Below are 18619 nucleotides of genomic sequence, written 5' to 3'. Positions count from 1 at the left end.
CTGGGAAGTCATCCTCCTAATGTGCTGCCTGATGGCTAGAGCCTGACACCGGTCATGTGCACTGCTGTAACTTATGTTATGTTATCTTGCAGTTCATTGTTTTATGTCTTTGTGGAGATTTGGAGTTATTTGAACTTCCTTTCTTTGATTTGTCACAGCTGCCCTTCATTTATTTTGCTGTTCAGATCCTTGATGTTTGAGTCCTGGGAAACATTACACAGGGCCACAAACTTCAAAGGCAAGAATCTAATAATCCTCAACAATCCATTTTCTGTTTTGCTAACTTCACTCAACCAGATTCTGTTTACACTAATTTCCATTAACATTAGTCAATTGAAAAACTACACCAAAGCTAATCTTGCTTGAGACTTGACTTCATTCCCGCCTTCCCTCCCCAGCCCAGCTGAGGATACAGGCTATTTAGTGGTTCAGTCTACTTCTCCCTTACACTGAGACCTGTTCCAGGAGGTGTACCTCTCAGCTGTACACTCACAGCAGTCACTTAAAGCCTCACGTGCACTTGGGGGGGACCGACTTCAGTTGGTGATCAGTTAAGTTGGGATGGCTGAATTAATTGCTTCCTCAAGTCTGTCTTCCACTCTGCTAAAGGAGACTTTCACCTCTGCTTGTACCAGGATGCTACATGCTCCTGAACCCTGACAGTTGCAGCCCATCATACCAGCTCAAAGTGAAACCAGTACTCTTTTATGATACAGCAACTCCAGACCAAATAAATAATCCCACAGCATCATTATAAAATAATTTTAGGATCCCAGCAAGCTCCTTTACCATAGCATGCATTTCCTTATAAATTGACAGTGACATTGATTTCAGCATCTCCTCATTTTCTCTGCAATCCAAATTCATTACATGATTCACCTGTATTTCAAGAAACTAACTTCCTGAGTTCCTCCACAAACCAGTTTCTGTCAGTTAGGTCACTGCTCTAGAGCATTCTCACAGAAAACAGAAGCATAATGCAAGTTGTTTCCTGAGAAATGAGATATGTTTCCTACAGATTTATGTCCGTGATTTTGTTGATAGGCCACTTGGCTGCTGCCTCTCAGAATGGATCAGAGCTGTTTTCCCCTAAGTAGGGGCTCCAATATATTGTCCAGCCACTGATTTCCACAAAACTTCTTAAGAACTTTACCTGCTGAATTTGTCTGAACTTGAACAGCAACTTCCAGAGTGGCAAGTGAGGGACACGCGAAGAAAGATGGCAGCCAGCAGAAGCATAAACGTTTTAGCTCCTTAGGAAACAAGAAAGCAAGCATCTACAACCAGAACTACTAAGATAAACAAAACTGGTTGGAAAAATAAATAACTAGTACAAATGTTCCTGACCACAGATCAGTGCCAACTCCTCAAACACATTCTGTGATTTTCTTCCCATTGGGTTTTTGTTACATAAGATACGAACTCCATGAGTTCATGCGTTGGATTCAGTTCTTTGGCTATATCAGAATCTCTTTTTTTATTCCACAGAATGAAAAGGAGAAAGGAGTAGAAGCAGGTACGCAAGGTGATTTGAAAATTGGACAAATTATAAATTAAAACCAGCACAATTAAGCTGCTATTTAAACAGTGACTGTGTGAGCATTTACTTGGTAAAACAGTGATTTTCTGGTTTACTTTAGAGGTGTGCAGGAACAGATTTACATTAAAGCAAAATGTATCAGTCTCAAATAAGGCTGTATATATATCAGTTCAACACAGCAGTAGACACTAGCCAAAGTCGGAGTGTCTCAGGTTTCCTGTGTACACAATGACTGTATTTCCACCTTCCAATAACTGAAATAAAACATGGAATATGATAGATGGCTGAGTCTTTGAAAAACACACTGCACATGTAATAGAGGTAACTGCCTCATTACCTCAGTTAGTTTTCTCCAAGGGCAATTGCCTCACTGGCACCGCTCTGGCAAAGGACCTTCTGAAGGCAGAAGATGCTTGACTTTTAGTCCCATGTAACAGCAGTTGCTCTCTGCTGGGTGGGTACTGAGCCAAGCCAGCTCCATCCCACCAGCTCCTGCTTCTGGTTCCAACATGAATGTGGTACAACCTCCTTGTCTGGGTCATTTGGTGCAGGCTTATACCAAGCACAGAGGGACTCTGCAAGAGGATATACACAAATTAGGAGCACAAAGTCATTATTTGTTAACTAACGCACACAGCAGACAGCTATGACTAACATGCTACTAGGCCAAGTGTTAATATGATCCACAGCAAGAACTCTGTGTGTTTGAGGAGCTGGCTATCCTGAATGAGGCGGGGAAGAAGCATCCCATGCTGCTCTGTGCAGAGAGTGGTCTTCTGAGCCTCAGCTTTTGTTTGTTCTTATGGTTTAAGAATGTCAATAGACTTACTTCTGAATCTCTGAGCTATGGACTATTTCCACTGCAATAATCATGCTTGCCTGTGGTTTTTACTCATCTCTGTCATGGCTTTAGCTCAAGCACTTCCTCACAGCTTCCTCAAGCAGAGAGAGCACAGCTCAGGCCACAGTGTGACACCCAGGCGAGCCCTGAGCCATGAGATGAGATGAACCCTGCCGCGGGGGCTGCGCAATCCCTTTCCTAAGGCATCATGTGGTGACAAGAGGTGGCAGATACTCGCCCTCAGTCAGGCTGTCGCCACAGCTGTTGTGACAAAAGAAGCAGGGGTGGGTGACGCCAGTGCCTTCCCACCCACAGCCAGGCCCTGTAATGGTGGTACGGGCAGTTGGCCTCCTGGTGTCAAGGAAATACCTATAGGGTGCTGCCTCAGAGCTGGGCAGGGACTCTCATATTGGGCCTGGTTTAGTTATATTTTATAGATATATTTTATTTAGGGCATTTTGTGGATTTTTATGGCATTTTTATTGGCATATAGAGGGATTTTATTGCAGTCCAGCCTGGCTCTAGCGCAGCCTGGCAAGAAATCATAGAATCATAAAATTGTCCAAGTTGGAAGGGACCTTTCACATCATCGAGTCCAACCATCAATCTAACACTGACAAGTCCACCACTAAACCATGTCCCTCAGCACCACGTCTACACATCTTTTAAATACCTCCAGGGATGGCGATTCCATCACTTCCCTGGGCAGCCTGTTCCAATGTTTGATAATGCTCTCGGTGAAGAAATTTTTCCAAATATCCAATCTAAACCTCCCCAGGCACAACTTGAGGCTGTTTCCTCTTGTCCTATCACTTGTTCTGATGCCGTGAAAGACGAAATCAGGACTCAATAGTCAGGATGACTATTAAGCAGGTATCCTTTATTGCAGTGCTGGACGCACAGGGGATCACTCCTCCAAATGTGCGTACCAGACAGAGTCAGTTTAACAACATATATGCACACCACACATACATATTCATGCAAGGACTAATTAACATATTCATTAGTTTCCAATAATTCATTACCATATGCTACCTCCCTCTTGGAGCCCCCCATTTGTCAGAGATGATAACATTGTGCTGGCCTCACAACTGCTGCCCACATACATACATGCCTTTATCGTAGCTCTGCAAGGGGGTAAGCCCCTGTTTGTAGTCAGCCAAGCTATATTTGCCAACTCATACTTAGGTAAGCAAACCTTCAAGCCATACCTAGACTTATTAATTCAATTCCTTGGGAGAACAGACGAACCCCCACCTCGCTACAACCTCCTTTCATGTAGTAGAGAGCGATAAGGTCTCCTCCCCTCAGCCTCCTTTTCTGCAGGCTGAGCAACCCCAGTTCCCTCAGCCTCTCCTCATAACACTTGTGCTCTAGAACCTTCACCAGCTTCATTGCCCTTCTCTGGTCACGCTCCAGCACCTCAATGTCTTTCCTGTAGTGAGGGGCTCAAAACTGGACACAGTATTCGAGGTGGGACCGGGAGGTTTGTCCCGCATCAGACCGTCTGGGCTGGGCCGAGCTTCGCCAGACGGGAACCGACCGCCACTGAGCAAAGCGATTCCCCTCAGTGTCACCCCGGTGTTGCTGCCGCCCGCCCCTTCAGCCACGGCCGGGCTCATCGCAGTCAACCAGAGAATCAACCCAGCCGGCGCCCGCCTCCCTCGCCGTCCCGCCCCTTGCCGCCGCGGGCTTTCTGAGCGGCTGGGAGGCAGCGGCGGGCGCCATGCGGAGCCGGGGAGAGGTGGACGCGACGCTGCAGACGGCCAAGCTCAATCCGGCGGAGCTGCTGCCGCCCGTGCATTGCCTCAGCTTCGGGCCGCAGGCCGGCTCCGGTGAATGCTACCTCCTGCAGCTGGAGCCGGGCCTCTGCGCCGAGCTGGAGGCGGGACGGAGGTACGGGCGGGCTTGGGCGCCCCCTGCAGACCGGGGGTTGTCGCCGCGGGCCGGGCCGCGCCGCGCCTCAGGGGGCCGCGGCCGCGGCCCGGCCCGCGGCGGCAACCCCCGACGCCTCGTTGCAGTTTGGAGCCTAGTGGCCACCACGGAGACCCGAGGAAGGCTTGAGGGACCGGGACAGGCCCCCCCCGGGGCGAGAGCCTGGAGTTTTTCCCGTGCGTGGGGTGGTCGGGTGGAGATGGGTCAGGGCCGCGCTTCCAGGGGCCGCCCCCTGTCCAATCTTTAGCGTTAAGTAACTGACAGGGCTCTTAAACGTGTTGGGTTTGTTGTTTTTTGGTTGTTTTTTTTTTTCCCCCAGATTTTTATTCTTCTTTTCTGCTTCCTATTGTCCCTGAAACCTGGCCGAGTTAAATTGGAAAACTAGTAACAGCTGTAGGAAGCTGGACGAAGAAACCATAACCAGCACTTTGTGCTGGGTATTTGTAACACGTTTAGATTATTTCAGCAAAATAATTGTATGTATTAAAAAAAAAAGACAGGATGTGGGGATGGTTTATGTATCCCTACAGCGTGAGTCAGTGATGAGGCCAGAATGCAGCTTTGGATCCTGCTCTCAAGACTATTCAATCCGATAGAGTATTTAATCAGAGTATCAACTTAGAGTTTCCCACTTCTGTAGGCTGTTGTATTGCTCACTTTTCTTTCTTTTTTTTTCTTTTTTAATATAGAATAATTGCTTCTGAGGAGATCAAAACTGAGGAGAGCTTCTTGCCAGGCATGGGAAGATAGATGGCTAAAAATTTGGGGTTAGGGAAGGACGTTATGTCTTTAAAAAAATCCTACAGATTTTCAGATGTTTCTACTGGAATTCTTGAGGTCGGGTGGATGGCAGGGTCCCTACAAGTTAGACAGACAGGACAGTGAAGGACGTACAGTATTAGCCATAGGCATTTGGTGGGACATCTAACTGATCCAAGAGCAGATTCTGGATAAGTTTTTGATACTGTTTTAAAACTTATTTATTTGCTGCAATGCCAGTGACATAATAAAAATGTTTAAAATTGTGCATTAGAACACCCTCTAAAGAAAATCGTCCTCAAGAGATGTATGTTACTAAGCCTGTCCATACTCAGTGCAATATTGATAGTGTCATTGGTTAGAGGCCTGAGTCATGCTGAAGACCACTTGGGGCACAGCTGAACTTTGTTGATGCATGCAAGCTTTTGGAAGCAAGATGAGCAGTTTGATTAAATTTAATCTGAGCACTTAATTTAGTGTAGCCTGGGAGGAGCTGAAAGTTCCCCTGTTGGTGTTATCATGTCCTCACTAAGAATGTGTACTTAATCAAGTATGTGAGCTCAAAAGGGGGTTTTGCATTAATTCATTGTACTGAAATGTTCTAAAAGGTGTTTTTCTTTCCTGCTTGTAAGTACTTGCAAGAAAATGTGTATGTTTTTGAGCGGGAATTATCTGAAGGATGCTGCACAACAGACACAGTTTCTGTTTGCTTTCTCATTTCACAATGGGCCAGTTTCAGTCTTTGTTAAAAGTAGAATACACTATTTCAGTTGGAAGGGACCTACACTGATCATCTAGTCCAACTGCCTAACCACTTCAGGGCTGACCAAATTAAAACATGTTGTTAAAGAACAATTCTAGTTGTAATCTAATTTCTAAGATTAGTGAACTAGTTCAGGCTTTAAGCATCGCCTGATCAATATTTTAGGGCTTTTTGTGTGAAAAGGCAGGTGAGGAGGTTTGAATGTGATCTGCATAAACCCCTTGAATATTTGTCTTTCAGAGTGGGAAAACTGAAAAAGGAGAGGAAAAGCATATATTTAGATTAATAGATATATATTTTAGATTAAGTTACAATTACGTCTTTTTATTTTGGTATACTGTGACTGCTGCTACCAAATAAAACTGCCGTTTATAACTTCTTAACCAGTGTATAAATGTGAAAATATATCATAAAAATTTAATAGGTGTTCATCCTGAAAAAGAGATAAAAATACATCTTTTGTGCAATTTTTTTTTCAGCCTGGTAATCCGTGGTGAAAAGGATGAACAAGCAGTGTTGTGCAGCAAAGATAAAACCTACGACATGAAAATAGCAGATACCTCAAATATGTTGCTGTTTATTCCTGGTTGCAAAACTCCAGAACAGCTGAATGCAGATCAAGCATCTTGTGATATTATTCATTCACAGGTATGTCTCTCTGGGTTTTTGTTTGTTTGCCTTAATTCTCTACTTTCCTATTCTCTATAATTTCTTGTATTTTATCCAAGATGCTTACGTGAAACCCGGCTGGGATTCAGTTGCCTAAACATAGGCTACTAATGCCATTTTAGATGCCTTGTGGTATTGGTCTAGCTTTGAGCTGCCACTCCAGAAGGACGTGAGTCTCCTGTAGGTTCTTTGTATATTGAACAGCCCCAGAAGGATGCCTTTATAAATACGCTTTATACACAGGGGGCATGTTATACCTTAGGGTATCCAAAATGGCTCTAGGGCCCTTCTTTAGGCGACTGAACTTTATCCATAATGTATGATAATTATTGTTTCTAAGAAGTTAAAACTTCAGTTTATTTTCAGTGGATAGTAATTACTTGTGGTAGATATTAAAAGCTTTCAAAGAAAATCTAATTTGTCAGTGTTAGTAACTATTTTTAAAATAAGCTGTTTGCAAATTGATTCTTAGGAGTGCTTTAGCCAAAAGGTAGATTATACCATGTCATGCCTGAATATATATTTTTTTTTAAATACAGGAATGTATTCCAAAGTGATTTATTCAACTAGCATCTTGAAAGATTTGTTGGAGTGAATGATTTTAGAGTGTTCTACTCTAAAATTCTCTACTCTTCTGAAGCATAGTTAATAAAATTTTACTAAAAATAGTTAGGCAAATGTTATTTTTAAGTCAGTATTTGCTGTAATGGATATAATGACATCATTGAGGAATAATCGGGCTTGTACTTAGATGAACATAATCAAACCAACATAATTTCTTCTGTGAAGTCAGCAGTTCAGCTAATAGATAAAGTTAATTCAAACTAAAGAGATTAATGAGAAAGTAATATTATTCCATATTCTTTTTGGCTATGTTTAATGATCTCACTAGTCCTCTGAAGTCACACACGTCAACATAACATAAATGCGATTTTGCTGAGGAATTATTTGTAGAGTTTTATTTTTAAGAGCTTTCTTAATGTTTTCAAAAACATTATGTGGTGTATTGACACTGCAAATTGTGAAACATAGTATAAGATACTACGTTTACTCAGGCATTTTTTTTCTTTTTCTTTTTTTTTTATTTTAACTTAACTGCCTTTCTTCTGCAGTCTTGGTGCTGCTCTTTGTACCACTTGCAAGAGTAATACTCGTAGCCAGAGCATCTGCCATTTTATTCACCTCACACAGACCAGCTCCAGTTAAGAGCTGTGGTTTATAAATTAGAATTACTTATCTTTTTTTCTATGTAGAGTACCTTCTTGTTCGTTACCAAATTGGTCAGAAAAGAACTTGGCAGGAAAAAAAAATCCAACAGTTGCATAAATGCTGTTTGATATGGAGGGGAAAAAAAAGCTTAAAAGTTTATCAGGAAATTAGTATTTACCTGAATTTTTTGCTAAGCAAGCCACAGAATAGTTAGATTAAAAACTGAGAGCTTTATTAGAATTTGGATAAGACTTCTTCTACAAGGGGCTAGTGGTTGGGTCAGGAGTCACAAACCTGGAGCCTGTTCTGCCTCTGCCATTCTGTACCCACTTCTGTTGGTTTGGTAAACAGTAGAAGCAATGCTGAAAGGTCTGTGATACACTGTCCTCTTCAAAGAATCTTCTAGGAAGTCTGAGCTGTACCCCATGAAAAACCTCAGGATTACTCTGAAGGTAAAGTTTTAGTAGGTTAGCATTGTTGAATCAATTACGCCTAAGCTTCCTGTTTCACGCTTTAGATTTGTGAATTGAATCAGAGTAAGGAACAGAAATGTCTTGTTAGTTGTGTGCAAGTGTAGCTTGGTGTCTCGTTAATGTCTGTTTCATTTGAGCTTAGTGATACGATGATTCATTAAGGTGTAAAAAGACCTTGAGGTAGATCCCAAGCATGGGAAGAAGTGGGGAAGATGATAGAAACAGGATAATACAGGAGGGGTTTTATGGCAGAAATATAACTTACTGTTAAGAGAAAAAGAAATGTTGATGAGAATTGTGCAGGAACACATCCCATGTTGCTATTCTATCATTTGCATATAGAGATGAGTTGTTCCCTTTGACATATGCACTATGAGCATATTTTTATCAACCAACAGTGGATTTTTATTCTTCATTCCCTCCAGTAAATTTTTTAATTGAAAAATATTACAATGATTGCTTCATCTTTAAGGTAATTACTAATACATTCTTGTTGTCAGTGACTAGATTAATACTTTTTGTTGATAATTTTTGTTAAGCTTTGAATCCAAACAGATTAAAATGTTTTAAGAGTCACTGTTTTTGCTTGTAGATTGCTGGCTTCTCCAATAACTACTGGGAACTAAGGAGATGCCGACCTAAACTGAAGAAACTGAGAAAGCTTTTAATGGAAGATCCATATGAAGGGCCGGATGGTCACAAAGATCAGACTTTGACATTTTCAAAGGTCAGTCAGCTAAGTAAATTATTTTCTTGTAATTGATAATGGGCAAATTAAAGTGAATATACATTCTTAACTAGAAAAATACCTTTGCTCCCATGTTCCACAGTGCTGCTTTGAGTTAAGTTTTTAAGCTTACTATTCTAAACAAGTTAGTAATTATTAGCACTTCCACCAAGTAGCGTGTGTAAGCGACCTTTTTTTAGTAAAAAGAGGATCTAATTACTAATAGATTTAGACTGTGCAGCATATGATCTCAGCTAAAAGGCTTATAAAAATCCTGGAGTTTTGTTAGGTGGGTTTTCCTTTTGACTTCAAAAAACAGAAACAGTTGCTCTAAAGTATTTTACGCTGAGGCTTTGCTGAAGCTTTTACTAACAAACCATCTGTGTGTGCTTGCATGTAGAAACACAGATGTTACTTTTCTCCCTTCGAGGAAAATGCTGCCCCTCTCTGGATGATTAACACTCTAATTTCTGATAAGTTTCAGAATCTTTCCCCCAGCATTGGCTTTTTCCCCTTTCATTTTTCCTACCTATTCTGGTCTAGGTATAGAAGGACATAGCAGCAAGATAAGGGATGGCAGAGGGAAAAGGGCTTAAATTGTCTAGAAATTCCAAGTATTGACAAAGGCTAGCAACGCAAAAAGATGTCATATGCAATAGTATTTACTGATAATATTAAATGAATTTTATAAAAAGATGTCAATGTCTCCACAAACATTAGTGCCTAGTTTGAAGACTGATCTTCTGCACTTGTTTTGGAGAACTAGTAGATGTATCTGATAAATGTAGATGAATCTTAGCTATGCTACTGGTAGAACTTTGAGCTGAAAGCACTCTATGGAAAAGCTCTTTTTCCTATGAGCCTAATTCTCACTGGAATCCCAAGCAATACGTATGTAGTCAAAATTTTTGCTGTGTTGTTTGCTTACACTTAATATTTATTGGGTGCTGGCAACAAGTAAGCCATCTTTAATCTGTTTGTAAACAAACTACTGTGTTTTGGTGGCTTACTGTAAATGTCCCATGGCTTATATACCATAAGAACTATAGCACTGTAAGGAGTTACTGTAAGGAAGTTTGATGCATAGTGACGTGATTTAACAAACTACAGAAAAACTTAGAAATAGGCTAGTACACAGCTTGCTTAGGATGCACCAAATTAAAATCCTGGATTTTATAGTGAGATGGCAAGGCATATTAAAATGATTGAATGCATCTGAGTTAATGTATTTAATATATTTCTTGTCCATAGCAGCAATTTCCAGATAAGGATATGATGCAAGTCAATCCATTTCACTTTGTTTGCAAGGGTGATGTAGCTGATAAAAGCATCATAGCTGAGAGCAGTCATTTCTTAAAAGAGCTGTTGGAGTGCTAACCAGGCCTCAGAGGGAACAAAAGTCAAAGGCTCCTGTCCAGGGTCTTATCTGAATGGCAGTATCTAATTTGCAAACACACTTGTGTACTAATCTGGGGATATATTTGCTTTAAATTGCTAGCAGTACTGTATAATATGGTCATCATGTGCTGAAATACTGATGTAAGTTCGGTGCTGCTTAGCCTGATGATGTTTCAGCATACTGGCTAATAGGAACGGCATAGCAGGAAGAGGAGACTTTTCTGTATTTATTAAATGCTTTTTTAACATATGGATGTTCCAAAATTAGTGTTGGTCTGTTCCATTTGTGTTCCCATAGTCTAATAGGGACTTAATCCAATTTTTTTTTCTTTTCTGAAAGGAAATATTCTTACAGTATAATCAGCAAAACTCTATTATTAGAGTTCATTAAAAAGGCTATAAGGTGAACAAAGGAATTGATGAAGCCCTGCTTCCTATGGATTTAAGTCTGGTGTTCCTTCACTTCACTCCTCATGATACCTTCTGTTCCTCCCATGTCTCCTAAATCTTTACCACAGTAGCCACAGCACCCTCCCATCACCCAAGTACCTGTTCTGCAGGGAGCTGTATGTACTGTGGTTGGGTCTGTGCTATGCGTCTGCTAATTGGTTAGCAGGCACCAAAACATAACTGTTGAGGTTATGCTGGAGGAGGCTTGCCGTCACTGGAGGTACTACGCTGGAGTTCTGACTTCTGTCCATGAGTGATTCTTGTTTTGCCTTTTCTTTGAATGTCACAGATTAAAATACGTGATTTAGGAAAGACAGAATATATTCACTTTTCATTCTTGCTGTGATACTGTACTTATGATGCCTACTTGTGCTAGTTTGACAGCCTGGGAATACAGGTATATTATTTATGCATGGCACAAAGACTTCCCTGTAGTTAGACTGCTTTTTATATTGAATAACTCTTTGAGAAAATGTTGTAAGTTACAGGAAAGGTTTCAGAGAGTGTGGTAAACCTTAGCAAATTCAGAGTCTAGGGAAAAAAAATCAATTTTCTAAGTCTGTCTTTCATTATGTCTTATAATGCATTTAGCATGCTTGCTGAAGCAAAGGAGGAGTAAGGATAACCTGTTTTATTTCCTTCTTTTTCTCCCTTGCTGCAGTATACAACAGAAGATTTGTTAAGTCTGATTCAAGCAAGTGAAGAAGAAATACTGCATCAATTGCAGGTTATAAATGCCTGCAAAATTGAAGGTATTCATCTCTAAAGAATATTATTGCCTAATAGGGAAATAACCCTGCTTTTTTTCCCCCCCGAAGTATTTGTGTCTCCTTTTTCTAAGGCCTGTTCCACATCCTTGTCTTTCAAGATGCAAGTTACTTCAGAGTACTAAGATCTGTTTCCATATTTTCTATATCCTTTGCTGCTGTGAAGCTGATCAAAAAGATAAAACAGCAGGCATTAACCAGTCTGGCTCTTTCCAGGTTAATTCCTTCTTTGCTTCTCCAAACACTGGCATCAGAATATCCTACCCATAGCATGAGTATTTTTTGGCCGGTTGCCATCTTCATGGATGAGTGGGTGCTGCATTCTACAGTTCTAGAGGCAAAACCAGGTGATCCTTAGGTAACCTCAGCCCTTTCATAGTCCTTTCTTCCTCCCAGACTGGGTTTATCTCAGAAGTCTTCCTACTGTGTGAGGCAAGGCTGGAGCAAGTGCCTCACCTTGGGACAGGTCCTACTCATCCTTTACTTGGCCAAGCCCAAACTCTTACCTGGACACCAGGTGGCAGCAGTCCTAGAGTCATAGAGTAATATAGGGCAGAACTGAGTTATGGTGGTTATCGGATCCAAAGCCCTGGTTTAGAACTTGGTGCTGGCAGCTCAGAGCCTCAGTTGGTTGAGTTCTGAGCATTTCCAAGGATGGGGATTGCACAGCCTCTTGTCCAGGCTGTTCCAGTGTTTGACTATCTGCAAGGGGAAAAAATTCTCCTAATAACCAGCTGGCACTTCCCGTGTTGCAAATTGTGCTGGTTGCCTCCTGTCCCATCACTGAGCACCACTGGGAAGACTTCTGCTCTGTCTTCTCTATACTGTCCCATTAGGTAGGTGAGGAGCTCACTGATGACTTTCCTTGTTAACGGCTGTGCAGCACCATTGTACCAGATCTGGAATTCTGCAGACTTGGCTGGATGTGAACTGCCACTTTGCAGGGACAGTGCAGTCAGTTCTGTTCATGCAGTTCTGTGCCTGAATTAATTACTAGTTTTTCCAGATCTGATTCATCTTGAGATGGGATTTGTAGTGTTTTTGTATCTGTGGCAGTTAATCTACATAAGCAGTTCTGAATAATTGAGATAATTTTATTTATTTCTCCTTTACATTTGCTCTTACTGTTCTGTTCTTTTTCTCAATTTTAATCCTGAGAAGGACAGAATGCTGTTGCTGTACTTTGTAAAGGTGTGACAATGTCCAGACTCCTGTAATGTATCTTCAGGGGAATAGCATTAAGGTGTTAATGTTTTCCACTGTCTTGTGGTTTTCTGTTTGGCAGGATGCTGGCGAATTTTAGAATTTGATTATGAGATGAAGCTCTTGAATCACGTGACTCAACTTATAGATTCGGAGTCCTGGTCTTTAAGTAAGGTTCCTTTACGTACCTGCCTTGAGGAACTTGGATCTTTAGAGCCCACGTAAGCAATTACTTTTAGTGCTGAAAATTGTCTGCAGTCATTATTAAGTATTACCAATTGCAATCATTATTAATTATTTATTAGAATTATAGTCTTACAACTCTAGATTCAAGTTACTGTGTTGTTAATGTTATATGTTCTTTGGCTCTACAATACACAAGAGCATTAGTGCTTTAGAGAGACAGGTTAGTAAACTGATTTTAGTGTCTATTGGTAACATTTCCATTGATTCAATAGTATAAACATTGCTGCTGAATTGTAAATGAAGGAAGTAGCATGTACTTAAGCTATAACTTGCTGACCACCTTGAAATACTTGTTCTGAAGCTATAAATAGCCAAAAATGTTTAGTTTGCCTTTTGTGTAATGTCTGAGATCGTGATCTATTTTCTGATATAATACTTAATTCAGATCTCAAAAGCTGAGTTCATTGTATTGCCATTTGGAGTTGTGAAACAATTTAAGGTTATTGTTCAGATAAGGTCTTCAGTTTACAATATGTGGCGTTTTCCATTTATTTGGCTTTTGGCTCAAAAGAAATCTTGTTTTAGTATTAATGTCTGCAGTTAGGCTATAAATTTATGCCAGGGGTCTAGAAGAGTACCTGCTGTTCCGTAAGGGATAATTAACTGCCAGGTTTGTGACTTGCATCACTTCTCATTGGAAAAAAGTGACATTGCGAGAGTCTCTTCTTATTCTCCTTACACCTTTTAGTCATTGCTAGTTATAAATAGAAAGTGGAAGAAACTTTTGGGGATATCCATCTGTTCTTTTGTTCTTTTTTTCTCCTCGTTTAACTTACTTCTAAGTTTTTATCAATTAGTTCATTTCAGCCATGAAGATGCGTCCCATCCTCCACTCTCCTTGATTTTTTTACTTTACCTGTTACTTCATCTTCTTGGTAACTGTTTCTGTAATGTCCTAATCCACAATTTTGAAACCTGATTTCTGATTTTTTTCTTCTCAGAGAGATGATAGAACATATTCTTTTAAGCTATGGAAGGAGATACATTGATGATGGTAAGCTTGGGGAAGCATGCATGTTTTCATTTTGCATAAAGGAAACAGTTATTCATGAGTAAATGCCGATTTTTGTGAGGATGGCACAAACAAATGAATTTGCTGCAATGCCAGTAAAAGGAGGGAGCAGTGAGCTAAAAATCAGTAAAATTGTTAGAGAAAGTTTCATAGGAAAAAGGACTATTAAACTGTGTAAGACGGGAGAATCGGGAACTGTCAGAGGTACCTGAAGTGATTTATTAGATGTCTACAAGCCATAATTTTGTGACTGAAGACAGATCGCTTTTAAAATTTAGATGGAATGTCTTGGAAGGTCTTGGATAGCACGTGTTTAAGCAATTAATTGTGCTATTGTGCATAGTCAGTGGCATCTAGATCTCCCTGAATTCAGCTTGCCTGAAGTAGATGTCTGCCTTTGGTCCCTTGAACTGTGTCACAATATCCATTGATTGTATTGACTAATACAATAGTCCTATTATTAGACTGAAGTCGCACTGTTAGACTGAAGTCCATACAATACTACTTAGAATATTTAGGCAGGTTGCACAAGGCACAAGTTTGAATTGCAGGAAGTCCAGATAACTGAAAAAGTGGAAGGAAGTGTTTATGCTTGGCATCGTTCAGAGAATTTTAGTCAAGTCAGCGTGAAAGAAAATAAATTCTTGTTATTCCCTTCATCATTTCGTATTGCAAGGGTGATTAAAGAAGAGAAGGTTTTGTTTGATTGTTCAGCCGCAGACAGCAAACACTTTAATACAAACCATTCAGAAATAGGAATGAAAGCTGTAGGAGAAACAGTGTTACTGTGAAATGGGAAAAGATGGGGGGAAATAAATTTCTTGATATGAATGAATACTGGAGCTTGGACAGTGCTGCACACACATATAATATGCTGCTTAATTTGTTTTTGAGAATGAGAAGATACCATCATTTATCCAAAGTAATACCGAGTCGGGTTACTCATTGAGGAAAAGAAAAAACAGAATACTTGGTTCATAGAAGACTGAAGAACAGAATGGAAATAAGAGGCTGTTCTCTGTTCTTTTATCAAAAAGCAAGAACCTAAGATACACTGTTTTTTTTTTATTTCTCAGCAGGGGAGGTTTACTTTGAAATGCATGAAGATAAAATATGCAGAGCTATAGCACAAATGCTTTTGCAAAATGCAGTTAAATTCAATCTATTGGAGTTCCAAGAAGTCTGGCAACAAAGTGTCCCTGAAGGGATGACAGCAAGGCTTGATCAGCTTAAGGTAAAAACATCAACAGGCATGGATTCTTCCGGGGGTAGGCTGTTAACTGATTTGTGTCATATGTAGATTTCATCGATTAATGGGGATTGACTGTGTTATTTCTGTCAGCTTTTGAGTTAAAGTACAGCTTATGACATCCTTTATGAGCATCAGTAGTCTGGAATCATGCCAATTCTAGTTTCTGTAAGTCTGGCATGGTTCACTGAAGAAAATTTGCAGCTGTACAGTTAATACTTGTAAATGTGACTAGAACAGAAGCTGAAGCTGTTGTTGAGCAGGCTGTAGTGACAGCCAGTAGAGTAGCAAGCGCCATGGAAATCCTTCTGCTCAAAGGAGACATAGTTGTTGGGACTTATTGGATTTCCCCTTCCCTCCTTGTCATAAAGGAGATGATAAAAACTGCCTGTAAAAGAGCAACTTTATGATACTTTTTCACTTTGCCTCTGGTAGTGCAGTTTTAGGTGGCTTTGGAGGTGCGAAGGGCAACTTGTATGGGTTATTGCCAGAAAGGAGGAAGTTTAATTGTTTTGCCTCTATTTAACACTTTCTCTCTGATGCTGATCTACAGGGCTTGGCTCTTGTGGATAAAACCTCAAGGCCAGAGACCATCTTTCTGCTAAAAGTAGAAGACTTACCTGAAGACAATCAGGAAAGATTCAATAGCTTATTCAGCATTCGGGAAAAGTGGACAGAAGTGGATATTACCCCTTATATACAGTAAGGATATATTTCTTTTTATTAAAATATAATTAGTGTTATATTCTTCCCTTTTTGCATAGCTGACTTCTTACCAGCTATGATTGCCTCCTTCCATTTTAAGTGAATATGAGCTATATGAATAGAATCCCCACCCCTGGGAACTGTAGCTGGATTCATTGGATTTAAACTTGTGTAAAAAGCTGATCCTCCTAAATTTAAATGGGCGATAACTGTGTTTTATTTGATTGAGGCAGACTTAGCTCAAAGGATGAACCTCCTGACATTTATAGTAAGTCTATTTACAACACAAGAACTATAGAGCAATAGTGCTTCCTATACTGCATCTTTTGGTCTTTTGGTGGTTAACACACACGCTTACGTGCTATCTGGAAGCCCAGCTGGGGTACATCTGAGCAGATACAGATGGTAACCCAGAAGTAGCTGCATCAAACCTTTATGAGTGCCTCTAAATTTACTGTAATATAATTAAGTATTTCAAAGCTAACCATTTTGCTAGATTTGAGACCCTTTAGGGAACAGTAATAATAAAAACCAACTAACTCCCCCCTACCCCCAACCCCAAATCCTTGTTTCTGAAGTAAATAATGTAGATTTTCCTGTTACTTAAATGTCAAGCCAAGTCCTAAACTTTAGGTAATTTAAAGCATTATGTGACAGTTACAGTAGTTTTTTGTTGGTTGTTTTTTTTTCTCCCAATACCTTAATCCATTTTATTGCTATATTTACAAGTATTTTACGGATTCATTGTGTATGGGAATATCTGTAACGCCCATGTCATCTGCTTTCTTCCCTCTGTAGAGACCTGTGTGCAGAGAAGCAGACGGTTGGTGCTCTTTTGACAAAATATGCTCGCTCCTCAATGCAGAATGGTGTTAAAGTTTATAATTCTAGAAGACCCATCTCATAACAAATACTGTTTTAAGAACTGAGGATACTGAATGGAGTAACAGTGAATGTTGCTTCTTGTTGCCTTCTGGGGAAAGGACTTCTCAACTGGTATGATAGTGTTCTTGAATTTCAGGAGCTAAGCTTCTTGCATGAGTTTTGTTTTCAGCTCAGGTAAATAGAATGTGAGGGCATCTGCCTCTTCTAGGAAACTACAGCATCAGCAGCCCACCCTCCCTTTGCCCCCCTTCTTTTTCCTTTGTGTCTGCAGTTAGGCCAGGAGGCAAGCTACTTCTTGAATACACTTTAGCTGTCTGTCCATAAACTGAAGTCTGACATTAAAAATTAAAACCTCCTTGATAATAATTAAATCAATTGAATTTATTTCAACAGCAAAACGGAATGCTTAGTCTTTTGCCTATTAGTGAGCATTCTTGAAGATTTTGTTGCAGTGTTGCCATTTTGAACGGTGCAGACTTTGACAGGCTCATGAACAAGTTATTCCGGACTAATATGACACTAGTCTTAATTTTGGAAGATGGTTCTTTTTATGGTCATTTCTGTGCGTAACATTGGCATGAGCTCTTGACACTTGTAACACTTGGCAGAATTGCCTCTTAAATATTACAAAAAACAAAACTGCAATCAAATGTAAAGATAGGAGAGAATAGTTGAACATTATGTTATGAACTTCCTATAAAGTGCCTTTAGAATGTAGCTGTGGTAGAATTAATGTTTTACAGAAGACTGCCTTTGCTTTTTAAAGAGAACTTACAAAACTTTGTAACGTGATTATTTTTTAAAAACTGTTTTCATAGCAAATAACTGCACATAGACATTGTGCCTTGAGAACTTAGGTGGAATATTGTTCTGCGTGAAACAGGATATATTTATAATATCGTCATAAGTGGAATGCCTGAAATTGAAATTGTGTAATCATTAAAAACAATTGTTTGCATTAGTCGGTGAACCAGAGGTTAATATTAGACATTTTTCAGAATTTTTTTTTAAACTTAACAATTGTAGGGTGTTTTTTTTATACAAAGAGCATTTGCTGCATCAAACTGAGATGTAAGATATGAAAAACTTCGGAATTGGTAGTGTGCCGAGTGTAGGGTGAGGAGAGAAACTACGGATCGAATGTAACTCGTAAGATGGATGTGTGCATCCTTGGAATTTTGTTACAGGTAAAAAGCTGAATAAAAATGACTTCCTGAGCTCTGCGTATTTTTGCCCATTGATACGAGATCAGTTCCCTGCGCTCCACAGCTCCGAGCTGTACAAGTGTGGGGTCTGACCCAGTTGTGCAGACTCAGCTGGCGTGTAACGGCCCTGCCGGGAGGAATTGCCTTGTTCATGGCCTGGTCTCAACAGCTGCAGTCCTTTTAATAACAGCAGAAGGTTCCTTTTCAGACACATCAGCGGTAATAGGAATGTGGAAGCCTTGGAAAGAACTTCCGTTGCATGGTAGGTTTCTTGGTTGAAATACACAAGACACTTACTAGTCTTGTAGTCTGTGATACCACAGGGTACATTTGCACTGGGTTTTGTTTGTGAAACAATGAGTAGGGCTGTATCATAATGCCTAGGTAATGGATCAGGTTTATCTAAATTATTTTTGCATGTGTAATCATTCTATATTTTCACAGTGCTTCTAGTTAGTTTTGTTATACATTGAAAATGAGATGATGCTTTCTAAATTTCAAGAACTGCTGATGCCGAAAGGTCTAACTCTTACTAGTTTGTTTTTTTTTTTTTTGATGTAAGCATTTATTCTAACATAAAATA

The 18619-nt window shown here is 40.0% G+C and overlaps 1 protein-coding gene across 3 annotated transcripts; it reads left to right on the top strand.

Annotated features, from left to right (window-relative positions):
- Positions 1 to 4085: 4085 nt before the first annotated feature.
- Positions 4086 to 18047, top strand: DSCC1 (DNA replication and sister chromatid cohesion 1). 3 transcript variants are annotated; one of them, XM_074145359.1, is made up of 9 exons: positions 4086 to 4277; positions 6318 to 6486; positions 8782 to 8916; positions 11426 to 11516; positions 12817 to 12955; positions 13922 to 13974; positions 15072 to 15226; positions 15795 to 15943; positions 16745 to 18046. In XM_074145359.1, the coding sequence occupies exons 1-9, from the start codon at positions 4108 to 4110 to the stop codon at positions 16851 to 16853; spliced, it is 1170 nt and encodes a 389-aa protein (XP_074001460.1). In that variant the 5' UTR covers positions 4086 to 4107; the 3' UTR covers positions 16854 to 18046. The 3 variants fall into 3 exon arrangements, with proteins under 3 accessions (XP_074001460.1, XP_074001459.1, XP_074001461.1); XM_074145358.1 differs by having other exon boundaries at positions 4108 to 4277; positions 15069 to 15226; positions 16745 to 18047; XM_074145360.1 differs by lacking the exon at positions 4086 to 4277 and adding an exon at positions 4329 to 4492 and having other exon boundaries at positions 15069 to 15226; positions 16745 to 18047.
- The last annotated feature ends 572 nt before the right edge of the window (positions 18048 to 18619 follow it).

Source organism: Numenius arquata, chromosome 3 (assembly GCF_964106895.1).
Source record: "Numenius arquata chromosome 3, bNumArq3.hap1.1, whole genome shotgun sequence".
Taxonomy (NCBI): Eukaryota; Metazoa; Chordata; class Aves; order Charadriiformes; family Scolopacidae; genus Numenius; species Numenius arquata.
Note: the sequence above shows the minus strand (reverse complement) of the source record. Positions and strands in the feature narration are given on the sequence as shown.